Source organism: Macaca fascicularis, chromosome 7 (genome assembly GCF_037993035.2).
Source record: "Macaca fascicularis isolate 582-1 chromosome 7, T2T-MFA8v1.1".
In the NCBI taxonomy this organism is placed as follows: domain Eukaryota; kingdom Metazoa; phylum Chordata; class Mammalia; order Primates; family Cercopithecidae; genus Macaca; species Macaca fascicularis.
Window position 1 is genome coordinate 156599324 of NC_088381.1, and position 16350 is coordinate 156615673.

Consider the following 16350-nt stretch of genomic DNA (forward strand, 5'->3'; position numbering starts at 1 on the left):
TTGTAATCTACCTGTTTAAATGTTTCTGTTTCTAAAGCTGATGCATATTCATCTCTGAAACATGGATAAATATGTACCAAATAAAAACTGTACTAAACGGCCGGGCGCGGTGGCTCACGCCTGTAATCCCAGCACTTTGGGAGGCCTAGGCGGGCGGATCACAAGGTCAGGAGATCGAGACCACGGTGAAACCCCGTCTCTACTAAAAATACAAAAAATTAGCCGGGCGCGGTGGTGGGCGCCTGTAGTCCCAGCTACTCAGGAGGCTGAGGCAGGAGAATGGCGTAAACCCAGGAGGCGGAGCTTGCAGTGAGCCCAGATCGCGCCACTGCACTCCAGCCTGGGCGACAGAGCGAGACTCCGTCTCAAAAAAACAAAAACAAAAACAAAAACAAAACTGTACTAAACAAAGAACAGCTCAAAACTAAGACTGAACTTAAAAAAGGAAAAGGAGTTTTGGGGGTGGGGAGGAAAGAAAAGGAAAAAATATAGAACACTTCTTCTGGCTATATTCCAAATTACATTTTTGGAAAAACAGCATTTAGACAAGCAAATCAGGCAATCTCAACTTTAAACAATTCAAAACAAATGCATGTTTTATGTATACTTTTAATCTTTATACAATTACATGGAGAACTATACAAATATTACACAATAAATATTAAACACCAAGTATACATTCAGTACTGATGTTACCTGAAAGAGAAATGAAAAGCAGACACAAATTGAGAAAGGCAGTAGATAGGAAACCACCTGAATAGATCTCAAAAGAAATTTTCAACCATAAACAGATAGACATCTGGTAAAAAGCTAAGTTCATATCACTTTATAAGACATGTACTTAAAAAACAGGATTTCATGAGAAAGATAAAACTGCTCATCTTTAAAAAATGTGGTTATTATTATTAATCTTGTGTAGCTTGTTTCTGCTGCTTAAAAAAATTATCCCAGTTCTCCATATTTTCTAAAGTTAAAAAATTATAGTTTTATATTTTCTTTTTTATGAACTGCACCCTATAAAAATGAATAGGGATAGGTCAATTCAGCAGTTAATTCAATCTCAGAACATAAGTACTTTTAATGAAGCAATAAAAATACTAAAGTGTATTTGCTTCAAATTATAAATGTTATGTTTTAAAAACAGAGAAACATTAAATAAGACAAGCTGCCTTAAATCATTCAATGCAGAAATAAATGTCACTCTCTAAAGAAAATATTCTGATAAATTTAGATTATATTTTATGCCATCTGCTATTTGTAGTACACAATGATAAATTAAATCTGACAGTTCTTCAAAGCAGTTAAAATATATTAAACCAGAGACTTACGAGTATCATTAAGTAGAAATTGTTCAAAGATTTGTGCAACTGTAAAATATCAAAACTACATGGAAATATACATAAAAGTTTATCATATAATAAAATAGGTTATGTTTGTAAAATGTATGACAATAATGCAAGTATTGAACTAAAATTAAAATATTCTTCATTCATTAAAAGTCAAAGTACCCCAAGGCACAGGTAAATTTAACCTCCATAAATAATGTTAGGTGGCTTAAATTTAAAATGTAACTATATACCAGATCACTCTATAAATTTTGCCAGTGATAAATATTATATAAATATTGTTGTATGTTTACAAAATGTACCTCTAGGCAATTCACGTTATATTTGCCAAATTGTGATGAGGTAAACAGTAGATTTTCAAGAAATATCACTAATTTTTGCCTCCAAATTTAATATGCCCCAAGTTTAAAAGTTTTATTTATCTAAATTTAAACAGCAAGTAATCTTAAATTCTATTACTGAGCTTCTCATTTTTATAAAAAATTAAAGGAGATGGCAAGAAGGTGAAAACAGAATTTATGTTTTAAAACCTATAAGTATGTAAGGTATGGAATTGCCACACACTTAGACTGCTCTAAACTTACATCAGTAACAATATTTAAAACTAAAATTACTGCAAATTTTCAGGACCTCTTGAAGTTACTAAAGATGAAACTATGTTCATTAAGTATATTGTATTTTCTCCTATCATTTGGAATTGGTCATTCCTGATGCTTGGGTAACACATATACAATTCTTACTCCTCCTGTTCCAGGAGGCCATGAGGTATTAAGTACCTATCATGGCAGGCATGTCATTGGGGACATCGCATATTTTCTAACGCTTACCTTCTAGGTAGGTACGTTTTTTCCTGAACTCAGCCTCAGAGAGGATAACTGACTTGCCCTAATACAACTCCGAGCTGGGAGAGGCAGCACAGGTATGCTGTTCTCAAGATCCAGGTTCCATTCTTGCTCTTTTCCCCATATCTAGCTCCCTCCAGAAAATCAATCCCAGTAACTTTTCACTAACGTTTTTGACTCTTAGTTTCCTGTATAGAGATGCCGTTAAGTGTCTCTATAAATTGTTATTTGGGTCTTACAAGAATCAAAGTTTTAAAGGATATTTTTTATCCCCGAGTTTGCCTTTGATGCAGTATAATAAAAACTGGTTTTTTTTTTTTGAGATGGAGTTTCACTCTTGTTGCCCAGGCTGGAGTGCAATGGCATGATCTTGGCTCACTGCAACCTCTGTCTCCCAGTTCAAGCGCTTCTCCTGCCTCAGCCTCCTGAGTAGCTGGGATTACAGGCACTCCCCCACCACACCTGGCTAATTTTGTATTTTTAGAAGAGACGGGGTATCTCCATGTTGGTCAGGCTGGTCTCGAACTCCCGACCTCAGGTGATCTGCCTGCCTCGGCCTCTCAAAGTGCTAGGATTACAGGCATGAGCCACCATGCCTGGCCTAATAAAAACTGTATTTTAAAAGAAAATTTTAACATGGGCCATTAGGTATGCCAATTGTATTTTGCCCTTGAGTCTCTGTAGTGAGTAACTCCTTACTGCATACTCAGCATCCATTACATCCTTTCTTCCTACCAAGGCTCCAATTTTATTCAGGAATCTACTCTCTCCTAGAGTGCAACTGATTCAGGGGAAACAAACTGCATGCTCAACTAATAAAGTCTGAGCCCACTGTAACAATACTGCTTCCACTCCCAACCCAGACCTCAGTGATTAGTTTAATAACCCAGATTTAAACCAATCAGCACATGGTATTCCCCTAGTATCTTCTCAGTTCGAGGTTTGCTTTGTGTCCTCACACAGTCAGGCTAAAATGACTCAGTCAGGCTAAAAGCAAGGATTTTTAGGTCATAGTTCTGAAAAGGATTTTCTTCCTTCTTTCCCACTGGATAACAGCAAGGAAGCACATAACTCCAATTGCTACTACAGTCATTTTCACGACCACAAATGCAACCAGCCTTGTGGGTGAAGCCAACACTGTGGAGAGCAGAGCAGAAGAGATGGAAAGTCCCTGGGTTCTGGATGACATTGTGAAGCTCCTGAAGCAGCACACTCTGGAGGCTCCCCTCCCTCTTATTCTTGTGTGCTAAGGAATTTCCTTATCTTCTGCTGTAAAATCAGACACCCACTGAAGTTATTTGATGGGCAACTGCCTGTCACTACAAATACTAAGCAAGACCAGAGCGTGAGTTTTCTCTACTTAATTGCCTTAAGGATCAAAAATACCAAATTCTAAGGTGCAGTCTTAGGAGGGCTGAAATTACTTTGTCAGAGACAAAAGATATTCCCATAGTGTCCACTGAAAACACATCTAATGTGTTCAATGGTAACTTTTCTTTTTTCTTTTTGAGACAAGGTCTCACTGTCTCCCAGGCTGGAGTGCCATGATGCGATCATGACACACTGCAGCCTCGAATTCCTGGGCTCAATTGATCTACCTACCTCAGCCTCCTGAGTTGCTGGATCTACAGTCACATGCCACCACACCCATCTAAGTATTTTTGTAGAGATGGGGTTTCCCATGTTGCCCAGGCTGGTCTTAAACTCCTGAGTTCAAGCAATCTGCCCACTTCAGCCTCCCAAAGTGCTAGGACTGCGGGGCGTGGTGGCTCATGCCTGTAATCCCAGCACTTTGGGAGGCTGAGGCGGGTGAATAACTTGAGGTCAGGAGTTTGAGACCAGCCTAGAAAACATGGTGAAACCCCATCTGTACTAAAAATACAAAAAATTAGCTGGGCATGGTGGCAGTCGCCTGTAATCCCAGGTACTCGAGAGGCTGAGGCAGGAGAAATGCTTGAACCCGGGAAATGGAAGTTGCAGTGAGCCAAGATTGTGCCACTGCATTCCAGCCTGGGCAATAAGAGTGAAACTCCATCTCAAAAAAAGAAAAAACAAAACAGAAAAACCCAAAGTGATATGATTAAAGGTGTGAGCTACTGTGCCCAGCTCATATCTCTTCTAATGTATTTATTCTCCCATATTCCAAAGTGACAATTTAAAAACTTTATCCTTGTTCCAACCCAATACCCATTCCCCACCTCCTCACTCTCAGTTGACGATACAGGGAAAATGGAAGTCATTAGACAGTACTTCCTTATTTTCTCATCCCCAAATCTACCAGTCTTCCCATATTTGTACAAGAAAGAATGTCGAATAAATTTCACTCCTTATATCTGTGGATAATTTCTTCCTGCCAAACTGATTTCTCTCAAAGTATTCCCCATCTCATTTAGCTCACTGTTCAAGCAAAAAGTTAACAACTGGCCTTGATTCCTCACTTTGTCATACCCCCATATCCAATTAATCAGAAAGGATTACTGGCTTTACTCCAGAATACACTCCATATTTGTCTCGTTCTCTCCACATTCATTCCTGCCACCCCGCTTAACTGTCGCTTGGACTACATAACGGACCCCTAATTTTCCAGTTTTCTCTCTTCCCCCTCTACATTCTCAATAGTGTAGTGAGAGTGGTTTTCTCAAAGTATAAATTAGGTCACATCACTCCCTTGTTTAAAATTCTCCAGTGACAGACTCTGCACTTAGCATGAATCCAAACTCTTCTCCCTGAGCTACAACATCCTGCATGAGATTACCACTCTACCTCCCTATATTCATCTCAGAGGCCTTCCTCCAGTCACACTGACCTTCCAGTTTCTTGATCCAGCTTTACGGCTTACGCAGGAAAGATTTAATATAAGCAGGCCCAAGGTTACTGTCATCAGAAGGGCCTGCTTGCTGGGCTAGCTCTTGGCCAGTGTGTAAGAACGTTTGAAGTGTTCTCCATGTTGACAAAGCTCTTTTGTCCACCTGGGGCGCTGAACACTTGCTTTCTTCAGGGTGTCTGGTATTTTTTTTTTTTTTTTTTTTTTTTTTTTTGAGACGGAGTCTCGCTCTGTCGCCCAGGCTGGAGTGCAGTGGCCGGATCTCAGCTCACTGCAAGCTCCGCCTCCCGGGTTCGGGCCATTCTCCTGTCTCAGCCTCCTGAGTAGCTGGGACTACAGGCGCCCGCCACCTCGCCCGGCTAGTTTTTTGTATTTTTTAGTGGAGACGGGGTTTCACCGTGTTAGCCAGGATGGTCTCGATCTCCTGACCTAGTGATCCACCCGTCTCGGCCTCCCAAAGTGCTGGGATTACAGGCTTGAGCCACCGCGCCCGGCCGGTGTCTGGTATTTTGGTAGTTGAGGCTGGTCTTTATCCCTGTGTGACCAGCCCCCAATAAAAACTCTGGACTCTGAGACTTCAGTAGGCTTGCCGAGGCAGAAACACCTCATGTGTGTTGCTGGATTTGACTGCTGGAGGAAGACGCAGGTTCTGTGGCACCCTGGCACAAGGGTGTTGGAGAGACATCGAAACCCTGTAACTAGATGCTCCAGATTCTACCTCATGTGTCTTTTCCCTTTTCTGTTCACTGTAATAAACTAAAGCCTTAAGTACCTCTGAGTCCTGTGATTTCTCCTAGTGAACTGCCGAATGTGTGGGAAGTCTTGGGACCCCTGAAACTGGTCTAAGCCTGCAGTCCCCAGATCACGCCTCAGCTATCCACTCCTGGCATAGCTGAATGTTACCACCTCTGAGAAAACAAATACTTTGTTTTATTGCCATCATCTCATTTATTGTTTTTATCACATTTATTGCCATCTCAACTCAAATCATCAAGGTTTTTTAATTTTTCTTTTTTTGTTTGTTTTTTGTAGAGACAGCATCTTGCTGTCTCGGCAACAGCCCAGGCTGGACTTGAACTGCTGGCCTCAAGCGGTCGGCCTCTCTCAGCCTCCCAAAGTGCTGGGATTACAGGTGTAAGCCACCATACTCAGCCTGTCATCTCATTTGATTACAATACAATCCATGCTTCACTGTGCCTTAAAAGTGTGATATTCAAAAACTATTTTTGTTTTTACCCTTGTTTTGACATGATGGAGATTTACTGGTTAAAAACCAAAATAAAATAACAAGAGATAACAGATAGTGCTCAAAATCAGTGAATTATAATTGTGTTACTGGAACCTGCAGGGTACCAAAAAGCAGTGCAAACAGATAAGTGTCATCTATAGCCTCTGTAGCTACTACACACCTCTGCCATTGTAGCACAAAAGCTGCCACAGAACATATGTAACTTGATAAGCATGGTCATGTCAAATAAAACTTTTATTTAAAGTGCTTAAAACAGTGCTGAGCACATAAAATAGATTAAAATATATTAGCTCTTTTTAACCATTATTATTATTTTTTTAATTTCTTAAAAATTTTTTGTAGAGACAGGGTCTCACTATGTTGCCCAGGCAGGTCTTGAATTCCTGCGCCCAAGGGATCCTCAGACCTTGGCCTCCCAAAGTGCTGGGATTACAGGTGTGAGCTACCATGCTTGTCCAAAAAAACCATTACTATTACCACAGGCTGAGTTCAGAATCATGACATTAAAATAATATATTCTTAATGAAAAAAATAATCCGCAAGTTCTTTATAGAGTAACAAGATACTTGATGATATGGTTTGGATTTATGTCCTTGCCCAAATCGCACGTTGAATAGTAACCCCCAGTGTTGGAGGAGGGGACTGGTGGGAGGTGATTGGATCATGGGGGTGGATTTCCCCCTTGCTGTTCTGTGATTGTGAGTTCTCATGAGATCTGCTTGTTTAAACGTGTAGCACTTCCCCTTTCTCTTCCTCCTGCTTCAGCCATGTAGGACATACCTGCTTCCCCTTTGCCTTCCACCATGATTGTAAATTTCCTGAGGCCTCCCCAGCCATGCTTCCTGTACAGCCTGTGGAGCTGTGAGCCAATTAAACATTTTCTTTGTAAATTACCCAGTTTCAGGTAGTTCTTTATAGCAATGCAAGAACGGACTAATATACTTGAACTTAAGTTTAATATGCACTATCATCACCAAACAATATAAATATAGCAGAAAATGTTTAGTTTTCCTTACCTGACATGTCTGCTGAATCACCTGTAATGGAAAATAATTATCTATAAATAACATAAATCTGTAAAATCTGTAAAAACCCAAATATCATATTAATTATAAACTATTAGATACAAAATTGGTTTTATTACATTCGATTGAGTAAACTGTGAGAGAAGACACTCATTTCAATTATACAAACTTATTAACATTCTATGTATGATCTTTCAATCTTCCTTTGGATAAAAATTTTGTTTTCTTTGCATTTAATGAGTTACATAAACTTTTAATTATAACAACTTTTAAAATGACACTGATATGATTTAAGATGATATTACCCTCATTTTGGTTTATATTTTGGTACTGCTAATAATAGACTCTCTGGAGTTTTAATTACAGCAAAGGTTACTGTATAACTCAAGAAAGGAAAAAAGTTCTTTCTTTCAACTAAAGATTTTCCATATGCATCTTTTAATGCATCTTTAAATGATCTGTCTCCAGGGAAGAATTAGATCTAAACCCTCTGAGCTGAGAGATATGATGGCAAAAGTTACTGTATAACTCAAGAAAGCAAAAAAGTTCTTTCTCTCAACTAAAGATTTTCCATATGAGTACAAGTTTGCCAAGAAAGAAAATGTGAAAGCCCATGCTCATTATATTTGTGGCAGAAATACCTAACAACCAAACTTTTCAAAGTAGCAGTCTTTAGAGCAAGAAAGAAAGTAAAAATATAGGAATCCACTGAAGACGGGTGATTGTTTTTTGCTTTGGTAAAAGCTTTATATCCACGTGAAATAATGATTTAAAAAATATATTGATAACATAGGTCCATAGTGCCTTGACCTGGAACATGAGGAAAAACAATAAAGTACTTAACTCTGCTGAGCAGACCACACAGGAAATACCATTTTTAGTTAATATGTTCTATTAAAAACCAAATGGTGAGAGGGCTTGGAACTTTGCCACCTGAAGCCTGGTTGAAAGACTGGGAGTGTTTGGTTTGGAGAGACCAGGTTAACAGGGTCTGGGACAGAAGTACAAATGAAGGCTTAAATGTCATCGGCCTAAATATTTTACAGCTATCCATCAAGATAAAACTTACCAAATAAAATATATTCTAGTCTCTTACCTTGATGAGTACACTCCTATAATGACCTGGAAGGCAGATACCAATTTAGAACTACTGTGAGTTTGGGCAGCATGAGACAACCAGACCCATTCTCTTCCATCCCACACCACAAACAGCCATGGAAGCTCATGTGTGGTGCTATGAACTGGATGTCCGTCTTCCCCCAAAATTCATATACTCAAACCCTAATCCCCAGTGTGATGGTATTAGGAGGTGGGAAGGTTATGAGGATGGAGCCCTCACAGTGAGATTAGTGTTCTTATAAGAAGAGACAGCCATCTGCAAACCACAGAGAAGGCCCTCACCACAACCTGACCATGCTGGCACCCTGATTTTGGACTTCCAACCTCCAGAGCTGTGAAAAATAATATTTCTGTTGTTTAAGCTACAAACTCTGTGATATCTGTCATGGCAGCTCAAATTTCTTAAGATATGTGGTTATCCCAGCTACTACATTAAAACTCCATCCACCCCTACACAATGAACAGCTTGGCCACCCCTCAAGAGTACACACATTGGTTGTACAGTCTGCCACTGGGAGGACAGACGCAGAGAAAAGGCTCATGCAGGGCCATTAGTAGGTTCAGGACCATCTGGTAGAGAATTCTGGGATTTCATATATCCAAAGCATGGTCCAGTGGAGAAGTAGGCTCCCCCATGGAAAGCAATCCCCTTGCTCTCATGTACACCTTGTTCCATGGAATGTAGTTGCAGGGTGCCCAAAGGAGACATTCTAAAAGAAAAGAACTAGGCTGGGCACAGTGGCTCATGTCTGTAATGCCAGCACTTTGGGAAGCCAAGGCAGGTGGAAAACAAGGTCAAGAGATCAAGATCATCCTGGCCAACATAGTGAAACCCCGTCTCTACTAAAAATACAAAAATTAGCCGGGCATGGTGGCGGGCACCTGTAGTCCCAGCTACTCAGGAGGCTGAGGCAGGAGAATGTGTGAACCCAGGAGGTGGAGGCTGCAGTGAGCCAAGATCGCGCCACTGCACTCCAGCCTGGGCAAAAGAATGAGACTCTGTCACAAACAAACAGAAGAACTAGATAAGACTCAGGGAAAATATGCTGTCTCCAAAACTGGAAGATAATGTCATATGAATGTGATTAGATGTTCTAGATACCCCAAGAATGAGGGCCAAAGAGTAGCAATCACAGACAGATTTCTGTTCTATATGAAGAACCATTTTATAACTAAGCTTCCCAGGGAAACGTTTACTTCATTAGGTATTAAGTGGCAGCAGGGTTCAAGCACACTGTAACAGAGAGGATAAAATGATATACTTGGCCCTAAAATTCCAAGATTCTAGCCAAGAAAAAAGTTTGAATGTAACTGGCTAAAATAGTACAAAATCAAACATTTCAATTCCTCTATGATCTATATGATTTTTAACAGAAGGAACAATAAACATTGTAAATGCTGTTTTGTGCTTTGTGGGTACTAAACAAGCCTGACAGCAAAGTAACAAAACAATTCTCTTAATGTGTGAAGAGAAAAATAAAATCCTTCCTCATTCTTTAGTCTTCCCTTGAGTCTATCTTAATTAGTCACCAGTAATTTTTGCTATCTATTTTCTGGAAGGGTACAAATGGTATAAGGAATGGAGCTACATATATAATCTAAAATTTACTTCTGTACTCCCCAGAGTTTGACTTGGAAAGAAACAGGAGGGATATAATTAGTCATTTCATATTTCCTATAGTGTTGTCTTTCAAAATAAAGGAGGAAAAAGGGCCAAATTCCTAAAAGATTAATTTGTGACCATGACATTTGTTAACTGAGAGAGAAAACCATGGCACTAAAGTGATAAATAAGTTGCCTAACAGAGGGAGAGCAAAGGAAAGAAAAGGAGAAGTCAAGGTGGAAAATGAAAGAACCATACTTTTTTTTTTTTTTTTTTTTATTTGAGACGGAGTCTCACTCTGTCGCCCAGGCTGGAGTGCAGTGGCCGGATCTCAGCTCACTGCAAGCTCCGCCTTCTGGGTTTACCGTTCTCCTGCCTCAGCCTCCCGAGTAGCTGGGACTACAGGCGCCCACCACCTCGCCCGGCTAGTTTTTTGTATTTTTTAGTAGAGACGGGGTTTCACCGTGTTAGTCAGGATGGTCTTGATCTCCTGACCTCGTGATCCGCCCGTCTCAGCCTCCCAAAGTGCTGGGATTACAGGCTTGAGCCACTGCGCCCGGCCAAGAACCATACTTTCTAGAATTCTATTTGCAGAATATGAATTCCATTAATACAGGGATTTTGCCTTTTTGTAAGTTGCCCGTGTCCCCAGCACCTAAAATAATACCTGGCACATGGCAGGTGTTCAGTAAATTTGTTGAGTAACTGAATTTATTCAATAAACATTAACTAAACAGTAACTATGTACCAAGAGGCATTGAGCTAGATACTTAGGTAACATAGTCTCTTCGTTCCTCAAGGAGATGGGCCTTGTTCCTTGTGCACAGTGAAAATAAGAATTCACTTTCCAAAAACTTAGCACAAACAGAAGCTAGACCTATGTATTTATATGCAAAGATTAGAATATTTTCTGTATAATGGGTAATGTTCCATTTACTTTTAAAAGTAGAAAACTGTACAGAAAGGAAAAACACAAAGGTCTATGTGGCATAGCTTCAGAACCAGGCAACCCAGACAACAAATTCCTGACTATCAACTTAGGACCTGCATGAAAAATGAAGATATTAAAAGTATAAGTTATCTTAGTCAAGAAGAAAAGGGACCTGGAAAGCTAGTTTAGCCATCAAGGTCCAATAAATTCCAACAAACACACTGGTTTCAATGAATTTTACAAACTTATTGAAGTGTATGAGATTTCTGCCATATTCATATTTAGTAATCACAGGTTGGCAGATAAGTCCTAAATAGACCTGCCATCCTCTCATCAGTTTGACTGTGGAGTTATGGCCTTTAAGTTTTTCACAGAGGTAAAAGAACACAGGTATATTTCAAAACAGCTCAAAACAGTTGGTGAATTAGGTCAATGACAAAGAAAAGAAAAAGACAGAAGGGATTTACCAACAAAAAACAGACTTGGGTCCTCTCTTCTTTCTAGCCTAAACCCCTGCTAAAGCAGGGTTCTACCCCGTCCAGTCTAGTTATTTCTCAGCTTCCCTTGTTTACTACTTCCTCTTCAAACTCCTCTTTTCTGCTTTATATACTATTGAATTAAACCTTTTTGCTGACCAGAAATTCCTGCTAAAGGACTAAATCCAACTATTTCAACTACCATACAATAGTTTACTTTAAATTCTGGATTGTCAAGACCAACTCAGATAACCAGAGTGAGTGAGAGAAAGGCCTGGAAGCTAAAAATATGGTATAATTGGGTAGTGTTTTATGTATACATCGATTTTGAACAATCAATAAATAATCAATCAATAAATAAAATTATATTTTGATTTTTTCTTGAATTTATTTGAACAAAGCAAATGCTTTAAATTGTTTCTTTTAAAATATAGAAACATACCTACTTGGCCAGTTGCCACTATGTTGATAAATTTGGGGTGCTGGTTTACTGTGAGGCACAGAATATCATCATTATGTTCCTGATAAAAACTCTGAGAACCTACAAAAAAGAATTTGAGAATTAAGTTTGAAAATTTTAAGATATAACAGCCAAAAGCCCTTACCCAGAACAATAAACTACTCTTTATTTGCTTTGTCAAAACATATTTTGAGCACTTACTATATATACAGCATCGTAAGGATAGAAAAATGATTCAGAAAATCATTTAATGGGATACAGCCGTAAAAGGGATAAACAATATAGTACAAGGCTGAAGATTCCAAGTACCACAAGAGAGTTGGGATCAAAATGCTATGGGAATTCAGAGCAGAAAAGATTAATCTCATCATGGGAATATGGTAATCCTGGACTGACCCAGACAGATTTTACAAATGTAAAAGTCAGCGGGGAAGGGCCTTGTAGGCAGAGGAACACTTTAAGCAGAGGCCTAAAGGCAGGAAAGTGTTATGTATCCATATAACAGGCTCATTTGGCTGAAGTGTAGGGTCATGAAGAAGAAAGATGAGTAACATGGTTGGAAAGGCAGTTCGGGACTAGAGTTAGGGAGGATTTTGAGTGTCAGCCCATGAATCTTCTGTTTTGGTTTCTTAGAGAAAAGGATTTGCCAGAGTCACACAGAAACCAGTAGTAATTTTCCATTGAATAATTTGGGCCATATTGAGTCATATTTTATATTTGTTCTGAAGTCAGTGGGGGAGGAACTGAAATCTTTTTTTTTTTTTTTTTTCTTTTTTGAGACAGTCTCACTCTGTTGCCCAGGGTGGAGTGCAATGGCGTGATCTTGGCTCTCTGCAACCTCCACTTCTCCAGTTCAAGCAATTCTCATGCCTCAGCCTCTCACGTAGCTGGGATTATAGGTGTCTGCCATCGTGCCCAGCTATATATTTTTTTGTATTTTTAGGAGATATGGGGTTTCACTGTGTTGGCCAGGCTGGTCTCAAACTCCTGGCCTCAAGTGATCCGCCCACCTCAGCCTCCCAAAATGCTGGGATTACGGATATGAGCCACCATGCCCAGCAGGAACTGAAGTTTTTTGATCAAATGAGTATAATGTGATTCATCTGGTAGTAGTGACAGTGAGACTATGACAGTAGTCCACGCAGAAGGGAATAAAGATAGACGTGTGCAAATAAAATGAAGAGGTAGAAAATGAGTTCAGAGCAGTAGGTTGGATCCAGAGGATAGAGAACCATGAATAATACTAGGCCCACAAAAAAGCAAAACAAAAATCAAAGTGGGGCACTTCAACAACCCACTGATAGTGTTAGACAGATCATCAAGGTAGAAAACTAACAAAGAAATTCTGGACTTGAATTAAATACCTGACCAACTGGACATAAAAGACAGAAAACTCTGCCCATCAACCATAGAATATACATTCTTCTCATCTGCACATAAAACATACTCCAAGATTGACCACATGTTCAGCCATAAAGCAAGTCTCAATACATTTAAGAAAATTGAAATATCTGCCATACTCTCCTAACCACAGTGGAAAATAGAAATCAATACCAAGAAGATCTCCCAAAACCACAATTACATAAAAATTAAACAACTTGCTCCTGAATGACTTTTGGGTAAACAATGAAATAAGGTAAAAAATTTTTTAAAAATCTTCAACGTAAATTAAAACAGAGACACAACATGCCAAAATCTTTGGTATGCAGCAAAAGCATGTTAAGTGTTAAGAGAAAAGCTTACAGTGCTAAATGTCTATCTCAAAACGTTAGAAAGATCTCAAATTAACAATCTAATATCATACCTGGAGGAAACAGAAATATAAGAACAAAGTAACCCCAAAGCTAGCAGAAGAAAATAAATAACGAAATCAGAGCAGAAATGAACAATACTGAGACCCAAACATCCATACAAAGAATCAACAAAATAAAAAAATCGTTTTTTTGAAAATATAAACAAGATCAATAGACCATTAGTTAGATTAACAAAACAAAGAAGATCCCAATAAACACAATCAAAAATGACAAAGATCACATTACAATCAATCCCACAAAAATACAAAAGGCCCTCAGAGATGATTATGAACACCTATAAATACACAATCTAGATCTAGAGGCTATGATATTAGTTGTGGGCTTCTAAAAAAAAAGAATTAGAAAAATCTAGAGGAGATGGATAAATTCCTAAAAACACAAAACCTCCCAAGATTGAATCAGGAAGAAATTCAAAACCTATACAGACCAATAGTGAGTTCCAAAATTGAATGAGTAATAAAAAACCTATCAACCTATCAAAAAGCCCTGGACCAGGCCGGGTGTGGTGGCTCACACCTGTAATCCCAGCACTTTGGGAGGCCGAGGCGGGTGGATCACGAGGTCAGGAGATCGAGACCATCCTGGCTAACACGGTGAAACCCCATCTCTACTAAAAACTACAAATACAAAAAATTAGCCAGGTGTAGTGGCGGGCGCCTGCAGTCCCAGCTACTTGGGAGGCTGAGGCAGGAGAATGGTGCAAACCTGGGAGGCAGAGCTTGCAGTGAGCCGAGATTGTGCCACTGCACTCCAGCCTGGGTGACACAGCAAGACTCCATCTCAAAAAAAAAAAAAAAAAAAAAAAAAAAAAAAAAGGCCCTGGACCAGATGGATTCAGAGCTGAATTCTCCCAGGCGTACAAAGAAAAGCTGGTGCCAATTCTACTGAAACTATTCCAAAAAATAGAGGAGTAGGCACTCCTCTCTAACTCATTCTGTGAAGCCAGTATCACCCTCATACCAAAACCTGCCAAAGACACAATGAAAAAAGAAAACTATAGGCCAATATGCTTGTAGAAAACTACAGACCATCATCCCTATGATGAACATAGATGCAAAAAGTCTCAACAAAATACTAGCAAACAAAATCCAGCAGGACATCAAAAAATTAATTCACCATGATCAAGCAGGCTTCATCATTCCTAGCATGCAAGGTTGGTTCAACATATGCAAATTAACAAATGTGATTTACCATATAAACAGAATTAAAAACAAAAACCATATGATTATCTCAACAGATATGGAAAATGCTTTCCATAAAATCCAGCATCTCTTTCATGTTAAAAACCTTCAACAAACTAGGAATTGAAGGAACACACCTCAAAATAATGAATCATTTATGGCAAATCCACTTCCTAGACTATGAACAATGTATCCTCAAACTGGTGAGAAACCAAATATAGTAAAAACTAAAGCAGGTGGCCTAGTCTCCATCTGCCCTCTCTCTAGACACCCCACCACTAGAAAGGTGATTAATTACAAATCAGAAAAGTAAAAATAAAATTATAAGTATAAACATGAGAGTTTACATATACAGTCCTTTCTTGTTTGTCTTATCTTACTCTTCCTCATTCTCTCTGAAGGACAGATACGTGATACCTCAATTAAGAAGGATTTTTCTCTCTAACCAGTAGGTTTTAAATGGCCTAAATTTTTTTTTTTTTTTTTTTTTTTTTTGAGACGGAGTCTCGCTCTGTCGCCCAGGCTGGAGTGCAGTGGCCGGATCTCAGCTCACTGCAAGCTCCGCCTCCCGGGTTCACGCCATTCTCCTGCCTCAGCCTCCCGAGTAGCTGGGACTACAGACGCCCGCCACCTCGCCCGGCTAGTTTTTTGTATTTTTTAGTAGAGACGGAGTTTCACCGGGTTAGCCAGGATGGTCTCGATCTCCTGACCTCATGATCCGCCCGTCTCGGCCTCCCAAAGTGCTGGGATTACAGGCTTGAGCCACCGCGCCCGGCCTGGCCTAAATTATTAAATAGAAAATTGCCACTGATTTCTGTGTGATCTTGGTGAATGCTTTTCTTTATGAAACCAAAATAGAAAGATCATATTAATGGTTAATACCAACAAGGGGTGGTGGATTATAATTTACATCATCGATCTACTCTTTACCCATTCAGAATGAAGCTATCAGAGGAAAACAAGAATGAACTAGATAACTTTTATTTTTACTTCTAACTTTCAGACTTTTATGAAGTTTGCCATTAAATTGTAATAAAACAATTCAAAATTAAATACTTAATGTCACTATGATGCTAAGAGAACGTTATTTGCTCTTGAATAATCCAACTGAATAATCCAATCAGTTAAATGAACATCAAGAAATCATTTTCTCACCTTCTTGGGTCAAACAAGGTATCATCATAGAGCCACAGATAAACAGCTTTCTTAAGTCTTTCTTCCTTGGCTTTCCAAGGCCTCAGTAAGAACACTCCCAGCCCCAGCAATCACTCACCCAACATGCTACACTCAATCACTATCAGAAACAACCATCCAAACCATTTATTCTCATCATGAGGTTATGGGGAAACAGAATTAAAGTTACCAATGGTTTCAGTATAAAACATGGTTTTAACATACAGTAAAACCTTTACTTCTAATAGACTTATGAGCACTTGCATTATGAATTCCTTTTCTGCTGTATTATACTCGATTAAAACTG

The 16350-nt window shown here is 39.2% G+C and overlaps 1 protein-coding gene across 10 annotated transcripts in view; it reads right to left on the minus strand.

Annotated features, from left to right (window-relative positions):
• EML5 (EMAP like 5) overlaps window positions 1–16350 on the minus strand; it is a 192872-nt gene that overhangs the window by 15401 nt on the left and 161121 nt on the right. For 7 of the 10 annotated variants that reach the window (XR_012416050.1, XR_012416049.1, XM_065549193.2 and 4 more), the window contains 2 exons: window positions 11858–11956; window positions 7278–7298 (listed from right to left, as the gene is read on the minus strand). Coding sequence is in view for 6 of the 10 variants with exons in the window: in XM_065549193.2 (XP_065405265.1) it covers window positions 7278–7298; window positions 11858–11956 (120 nt within the window). In the remaining 4 variants the exon portion in view is untranslated. Of the gene's footprint in view, window positions 1–6765; window positions 7299–11857; window positions 11957–16350 lie in introns of those variants that run through there. The other 3 variants (XR_012416051.1, XR_012416052.1, XM_073998005.1) reach the window with 2 other exon arrangements.